This window comes from Amphimedon queenslandica, unplaced genomic scaffold (assembly GCF_000090795.2).
Source record: "Amphimedon queenslandica unplaced genomic scaffold, v1.1 AMPQUscaffold_13098, whole genome shotgun sequence".
NCBI classification, from domain to species: Eukaryota; Metazoa; Porifera; class Demospongiae; order Haplosclerida; family Niphatidae; genus Amphimedon; species Amphimedon queenslandica.
This window is the reverse complement of record NW_003546666.1, coordinates 51,426-59,691: the sequence shown is the minus strand read 5'-3', so window position 1 is coordinate 59,691 and position 8,266 is coordinate 51,426. Positions and strand designations below refer to the sequence as shown.

The window sequence follows — 8,266 nt, the reverse complement described above, 5'->3', positions numbered from 1 at the left end:
TCTCGCTTCTTTTTGAAACTACCTTTGTGGTCCTTGACCCAAGCCCAGAAGAATGATGTAAAAGGCAACTTGAGCAGTTCTCTGGATTAAAAGATTATCCGGTGCATAGAAGAAGATGAAAGAAGAAGAAGAAGAAAAAGTCTGAAGAATTTTGCAGAAATTTGAATTTGGGCCTGTTTTCCAGAAATGCTCCCGCTACATTACAGTTCACTTTAAAGGTACCAGGAGAATCGCTCAGTGAAGGAGAGCTCATCTAAGCCATTTATAAGGCTGTACAACGTAAGATAAAAGAGTTATAAGTGTTTGAAAATCATAAAACCGGCCGCCATCTTGAAAAATCAACCTCAATCCTACATATAGGCTACCGCCTATATAATATAACCCGACCTACGGTATAAAAATTAAAAAAATGCAGGCGAGGAGGAGAACCAAACAGCACAAACACCACAACTTTCTTGATGGCGTCAACTCTTACTATCGTGCTTCTTCTGAGTGCTGTAACGCACGGCGCTGGTAAGTAATGAATCTACAAACAATAAGACTCTAGACTAAAGTCTGACTCTGTGTTCTTCTAGTTATAACAGTTGGCCCTACTTCTGTTACTGTTCCTATTTATGAGACAGCAAGTTTTACTTGTGAAGGAACTGGCAATGAACTAACTTGGCTAGTAGGGAGTGATTCACTGACAGAGTCTGTTGCTCAACAAAGAAGCATCACATTTACTGATCCTGGAGGTCCTGGTAACTTATCATCAGTACTTACTATCACTGGGTTACCTGTTAATGATGGGATTGGAATTGGTTGTCACATAGTGTCATATCCACCTTTACAACAAGTGTTCTCTAACACTGGTGCTACACTAACAATAAGAGGTTAGTACACATAGATTGTTATTAAAGTTAATTTTGGTATAATATTGTTACTCATTATATTACATCTATTTACAGGAATATCACCAGTTGAAGACATACAATGGTCTAATGATGATCAGTCCTTGTCATGGTCTCCTCCTTCTTTCTATTCTGATGATATATTTTCAGGAGGCATTGCTGCTGCTACTACATATAATGTATCAGTAAATGGTATCAGTTATATCAACACTACTGGTACTAGTGTATGGTTGAATACTACTGGATTACCTTGTACTAATTTCATTGTCAGTATTATTGCATCTATTGGACAATATGTATCACAAGAAGAAAGAAATTGCAGCAGCACAGCAAGTAAATATAAAATAAATATTATTATAATACTTGTTATTTGTTAGATTATACAATTAACAATACAAATCTTACAAAGACTTTCGACTACTCAAGTCAAAAACTTGTTGTTACTCTTACAAGCTTGGTAAGCTTGGTAAATAAAATATTATCAAATTCCTTATTTTTTGTATTGATATTTTCCATTAGATACACAGTACACTATCTTGTGATTTTACAATTCTTGGTAAACTTGATCCTCCAAATGACACGTTAACAGAAAACAACCGGGTAACTGAAGTAGATGAACAGGATAAGTTATTTTCATATGAAGTGACTGGATTGGAACCATGCAAAAACTATACTGCTGTTATCAATCCGAATTTTGTGATCAATGAAAATGATGCCAGAGTTAATTTTTGTAAGTTTATAATTAATTGTTTTAACTTCCAGTCTACACGAAGACGCTACACAATTGTGAACGAGTCCTTTATGGCTTCACTTCCTGATACGTCACTGATAAAATGATATTCATTGCCAATGGCTTATGAATATAATTAAAATCATTCAAAATTCGAACCACATGTAGCTGATAAGCTGATAATTAGGCAATTTCTGAAAAACATAGCAACTTTGAGGGGAAATTTACCTGAATAAAATAAGACCCAGCAACTGAGGAGTCTCACAATGTATTAAGCAAAGGTAAGTACAGTACCAGACCCTTTGGCAAAAGCCCAGCACCCCTGTGAATGATTTGCACAAAAATCAAAGTTGCTTTATGGCTAAAAAGTGAAGACGGTGGCTGTGCAAGTAGATCTGTATCTCCTAAACAGAAGGACAGATGAAGCTCATTCTTGATAATACCGTAAACGTAAAAATTTTCGTGGTGTAAATTTTCGTATTTTTGGAATTTTTTCATAAAAATTAATTTTCGTGCATTAAAAATTTCGTGGTAGGCGTTACCCAATCTTATTAATTTATTGACCACGTGGCGACATGGCCACACCTGCAGAGATGCCTACCTCATGTGTACCTTCACTATCTTTTCAGTTATCAGGGGTTGCCATGTATATAAGGAGATCTGGGAAGCAGAGATGCTGAAGTGTGAAAGAGAGACGAGTAATATTCATGGTCAGTACGTGTGGCTGTCACGTGGCCACCACACCCTTGCATTAAAATTTCGTGGATCTGTGTGGCCCACGAAAAAAAACGAAAATTTATCCGCCACGAAAATTTTTACGTTTACGGTAGCAAGGAGGAGAGTTGGTTCTATCTGTATATGGTAAAATAAGGAGAACAGCTCTTGTATATCAAGCATTTTAGGTCGCCTAATTGTGACCAAGTTTACGGCACTTTTTCTATAGCTATATCTGCTCCATTAAGATTGAAACTAGCAGGACATGTAGACTACACCTTTCTAAGTCTATGGAAAGACTTTAGAGGTTCCAGGTAGTCTGTGAATGATTTGCACAAAAATCAAAGTCAAACAATTCTTATTAAACAAATAATTTTCACGGTGGCATATCTTTGCTTAAACTTCGCACATGAAAACCAAACTTGTTTCTTTATAACAAGCAACTTCTCCTCTCTTAATGGTGCTAGTTACAGCACTGTTTAAGTATCTATGTAAGAGAAATAAGTAAAATAGTATGAGTATCCATTACAGCATGAGTGAAACCATATGATTTCCTACACTTCTGGTATTCAGAGAAGTGTAGCGCCTTCGTGTAGACTGTTCATGTTTTATCTTATTTATAGCTACATACAATGCACAAGATGTGCTAGTATCTACTGAAGGGAATGGATCAGTTAGTGTACAGTGTGTGTTTGTATCAGGATCAACTGCTGATGGATGTCATGTGATATTTAATGATACTAGTAATGGATATAATAACTCATTTAATATAACTGGACCAGGCAATACAATAATATATCTATCAACCAGTGGAATATATGATGTAACAGCACATGACATTATTTATGATGGAAGTATTGCTCCATGGACCTGTGTACAACCTAAACAAGTTTATGTGACTGTTGCTTCTTCTACTACTACTTCTTCTATCAGTATGTTTTTTGATGTTAATTTAATTTTGTTGTTATTTTAGGTGGCAGCACAATTCCTATAATGCATTCTACTGTAAATAGTGATTCTACTATGCCTATCTCACCATCTCCAGCTCACACTGTTGAGGAAACTGGTGGTATGAGTATAATTTACTTATGATTGTGATTATACTTTTGTAGGTTCAGAAACTGATGATAACTCAATGCTTTATGCCATTTCTGGAGCAATTGGTGCTGGTTTATGTATAATGGCAGTAATAGTTATAGTAGCAGTATTGTTAATGTGTAAGCGTCGAGTTATGAAGGAAAAACTAATCTTTAATTCAGGTATAGTATTATACATTGTATTATGACTAGATATTATTATTATCATTATGTAGAAATTGCTGCCTGTCATCAACCACAAGCAGAGATGAGTCATTATGAGATACATGATCCTATTGGACTAGTTGCTATTGATGTGTCAACTGATGGTGTAATATCTTCAGGTCCAACAAGTGTATCAGTACAAGGGAATATAGTGGATCCTTATCATGTTTCTTCAGATGTAATAATAGCTATAAGAAATGTATGCTAGCTTCATAATGGTTTTAATGCTGTGAACATATGTTCTATTTTGTCTATTATAGGGACAATCTGTTTCACACAATAATTCTCATGTCACTACTACATCTCCACCAGAGGTAATACCATAATAGTATTGTTTGTAACGCAATGAAGCCATAATAGTATTATGTTGTTTACTGCCAAAATACTGCTGTGTAGTGATTACATTATCTGTAGCGTCCATTTGTTTTGAAAAGAAAAGATAACATTTTATGTTATGCACTAATGGAAAGGATTGACCCCAAGAACTTACTTTATATACCTAAATAATGTACCTGTATGTGTGGTTATACATGTATGAATATTCTTAACTCTTACTGACATTGACACATTGTATTTCCACAATGTAAATTTGTGTGGGCAATCTGTAATTGGGGCGAGCCTGAGCTCGCCCCACTAAGGCGAGAAAGCGTCTGTATGTATGTATGTATGTATGTATGTACGGGCATGATAGGGTCGTCTAACTATCATTAAAGTTAAATAGCCTAATCTTCAATGAAAACGGGTGTGGTCACAATGAATAAAATGGCGGCCATCAGCAAGTCTGAGCTTATTTGCAGCAGACAGTCAGCAAGATAAGACTAAACTGCTGTCTAAGAACTTCTCTAGCAAGAAGAAAGGTTGGAAAAGCAGATATACAGTCTTTTCCTTGGTATAAAGGATTCTGCTAAGGTGAATGCAAGTGAGAAAGCTACATGTACTGTACTGCTATAGCTGCTTGCATCATGACATCTATTCTAGGCCATGTTTCTTCTCTAGCAGCAAGCCTAGGCTAACAAAGCAGATATACATTCATCAAATACGATTTCTTCAGTGACTGCTTCAAACTATAAGGGGCTCGCCCCTTAATGCATTGCATTTTCCCTAGTTAAATTCATTACTATGTTTGTTATCTTAGGAACAAACATCTCCTGTTACTATCAGTAGCAACACTGCTGCTTATGCTGTTATTGGTAGGAGGACTGATACTGCTGATGTACCACCACCTACTGTCCAACATGTTGAATATAATAATGTTGCTGGAGATATTAACAAGGTAAATTAATAATGCAATTAATACATACATATAGTATGACTATTGTATTAGAGAGGTGTGGTTAATGCTTACAAGATTAAGAGCCAGTCTAATGACATTCATAATGATGTGAGTTACATTACATTATATAGTGACAATTTGATGATGTTTTTATATTTCATACTCTTAGCCTAATGCCAACAACACTGTTCCTGGAGATTTCAACCCAACTACTGTAAACAAGAATGAGGTAATACATGTAGGTTGTGTTCAATTATAATTTGTTATCATCTAATATTAGAATGAAGATAGCCCCCCTCCTTATGATGATTTGGACACCATTACTGATCCTATCATGATTGAACCCAGTACTGAGTCTAGTACTGTATCACCTCAGGCTTCACCAAATTATTGTTTTTATTCTGAAGCTGAAGAAATATCACAAATGAATGAAGCTTCTACTCTTTGTGTTACACCACCAGTTGAACAACCAAAAGATGGTTAGTATATGTATAATGAGTATTATGTTAAGGAATTGATTAGTATAAAATAGCATGTTTATTTATTTGTTTATTTACTTATTTATTGATAAAATTTGTTTGTCTATAGGAGATGATGACTCATCAAGTCGTTGCATTTCCATTGATGATAATAACAAGTCTACTCCTCTTCCTGTTTGGACGCTCTTTAATCAACTACGTGGAGATTATGATGTTACTGCTACTTCAACACAAGAAGAGACTCTTGTTTATCATGATTTATGTGATGAAGATAAACTTGAAAAGTCATCAGGAATCTACAACGATGATAAAGAACCTGGTCATTCTGGTGTGATGGTAGTTTCTCATTTTACAGTGCAGTACCTTTCAAGAGGAGAGGAAGAATTAAATGTTGAGTCATATTTACTATTAACTGGTAATAGTGGCTAAAGTTTATATTGCAAGCTTATACGTGCTTATTGATTTATTTTATGTATTTATTTATTCTATTTAATTTCAGTTCATGATCACTCATCCAGTTGTTGGTTTGAATATCCCATTCATACAAATAATGAATCTACTCCTCTTCCTACCAGCACATTTTTTGTTCATCAACCATACGGAGATAACAATTTTGTTGTTGCTACTCAAGATGAAGAAGAACCTCTTCTTTATCATGATTTATTTGATGATTTGGTTACAACGCTTCTTGAAAACCTTGATGATGAAGAGTCCAGTCATTCTAGTGTGATGATAGTTTCTAAAATAAATGTTGAAAACCTTGATGATGAAAAAGAATTTGGTCAATCTGATGTGATGGTAGTTTCTCGTTATATATTTGAGTGCTTTTTAAAAGGAGAGGAAAAAGAAAATATTGACGTGCAGTCACGTAGTGAAAAAGAGAATGAGGAATTAAAGAAAGATGACAACATTGATGAGATTTATTATACTACTGAAGCTCAAAAAGGAAATGGTCATGTGGTTCTACCAATGGAGGTCCCTCCATCAACTGCCGATTTACATATGTCTGAGATTTTATCAAAAAGTATTAGCACACGTCACACACATAAAAAGCATTAGCTTAATTCATTGTGAAAATTATTATGTACATGTATCTCCTGCAGTGATCAGACATTTGAAAGAAGAGATTGAAAAAGCACGTAGAGAAGCAAGCATGAGAATACTGATTTTTGGACGTTCTGGAGTTGGTAAAAGTTCACTATGTCATGCTTTGATTGATGAAATGAAGTTTGAAAGTGAAGCATTTGTACATGTAAGTTAGAGTGTATTATGTATTTATGTATCAGATAATAACTTTAATAATTTAGCCAAATATAATATTGTTTATTGGGTCTTGTGAAATTGATAAAGCTATATTTGCATCAAGAATGTTTCTCAATTTTATTCCAAAAAAAGGTTAGTAATTTTTATAATAATAATCAACCTACACGTACATGTTACAACAATTGAAAAGTATTATGTGTATGTGTTTTATAAAAATTGTTGCATAGTAGAACCACCCCGAAATTGGACATTTTACAGCTCTCCAGCTATTCCTACTTTGAATGAAAAATCAAAACTAAAAATGAGAGTATTGGATGCCATCACTGAAATTGAGGTTATTATCACCTTTTATTGTTTACTAATTAATGTACATGTATTATGCTTAGAAAATTTTTACAAAGAAGACGCAGATGTACATGAAAGCATTAAATGACACAACATTGCGATATATTACAAGAAACAGTAAGTACTGTATAATGTTAAAACTATGATATAAAGTACTAGTCTGGACTTGTATTCTAATTATGGTAAACTTTCTAAGTGTATTTTGTGATAGTTGTATAGCTTGTATGACTTTATTATTGTACCATTTTTGCTGTTAGAAATCATAATATTAATAATTTTATATACCATATAAGTGGTTTCTTGTAGGAAATTATATTTCACGAAATCTACTAAAATTTGAATTCACAGATTTTATTTTTGTGAATTGTACAACGTGTACCATACGCACCATACGTGTATGTATTGATTTTTGCAGATTTTATTTTTGCAAATCAGGAAAGAATCCAAAAAATTTGCAACCCTTGAAAAAAGCCACTTACCGTATAGCGGAAAATTTTGGAGGGAGTAAAATTTGGTGAATTGCTAAATTTTGGTTATTGGCGGATTTTAATTTGGCGAATTAGTGGCCACGTGCCATTGAGCATGCGTATAAAAGCTCAAAATGGCGGGTTTTATTTTGGCAAATAGCTATCAAAACGCCAAATTCGCCAAATTTAATTCCCTCCAAAATTTCCCGCTATACGGTATACGGTACTGTGTAGCTAAAAATTTTTTTGCTATTCAGTTCATGTTCATGTGTACTATGAAATTACATGTATGTAGAGATCTATTTACATCTCTTCTACGTCTTTAAAGACTTTTATTCTTGTCTCTCAGTCTTTTGCCTTCTCTTTCTCTTATGTTTCCTAGCTCTCATATCTAAACAAAGGTATTAATGGTAATCAGTGACATTTTTTATTTTTTAATTTCTATAGAAAAAGCTCTTTCTGAATGGACAAAATGGGATTACAACATTCCATGGAATTTAAAAGTATCTCCTGAAATTAAACCTTCTACTGAATCATATGAACTTTTAACCCTTTAGATCTGGAGTTATCAACGAAGTATGAATGCTACTGATGTAGGTGCATATGTACCCCCCATTGGATGTGAAGAGATGCAGACTTGTGATGGTTGCTATTGTTATGAAAAAAAAACAAAACAGGAAACATATTTTCAAGGGTGGAATTGGAAGACTGCCTCAATTACAAAGTTGCAAGAATTAATATCCAATTTTGGAATTTTGCTGTACTAATGTACTTGATTAAAGTTGCAACTTATAATGTTGCAAT

General features: G+C 34.1%; 1 protein-coding gene across 1 annotated transcript; it reads left to right on the top strand.

Annotated features, from left to right (window-relative positions):
- Positions 1–417: 417 nt before the first annotated feature.
- LOC105314119 (uncharacterized) lies at positions 418–8,229 on the top strand. The gene is made up of 22 exons (XM_020001221.1): positions 418–513; positions 576–872; positions 948–1,223; positions 1,268–1,347; positions 1,410–1,620; positions 2,958–3,266; positions 3,308–3,403; positions 3,447–3,593; positions 3,647–3,834; positions 3,896–3,949; positions 4,771–4,908; positions 4,960–5,016; positions 5,078–5,137; positions 5,189–5,387; positions 5,497–5,802; positions 5,887–6,411; positions 6,491–6,639; positions 6,695–6,782; positions 6,881–6,984; positions 7,037–7,112; positions 7,910–7,965; positions 8,020–8,229. The coding sequence occupies exons 1-22, from the start codon at positions 459–461 to the stop codon at positions 8,227–8,229; spliced, it is 3,681 nt and encodes a 1,226-aa protein (XP_019856780.1). The 5' UTR covers positions 418–458.
- The last annotated feature ends 37 nt before the right edge of the window (positions 8,230–8,266 follow it).

Coding starts and splice junctions, on each gene's coding strand:
- LOC105314119 (XM_020001221.1), top strand. CDS start 459: ATGGCGTCAACTCTTACTATCGTGCTTCTTCTGAGTGCTGTAACGCAC. Junction 3,404..3,446: donor CACTGTTGAGGAAACTGGTG/GTATGAGTATAA, acceptor ATACTTTTGTAG/GTTCAGAAACTGATGATAAC. Junction 7,966..8,019: donor ACATTCCATGGAATTTAAAA/GTATCTCCTGAA, acceptor TTAACCCTTTAG/ATCTGGAGTTATCAACGAAG.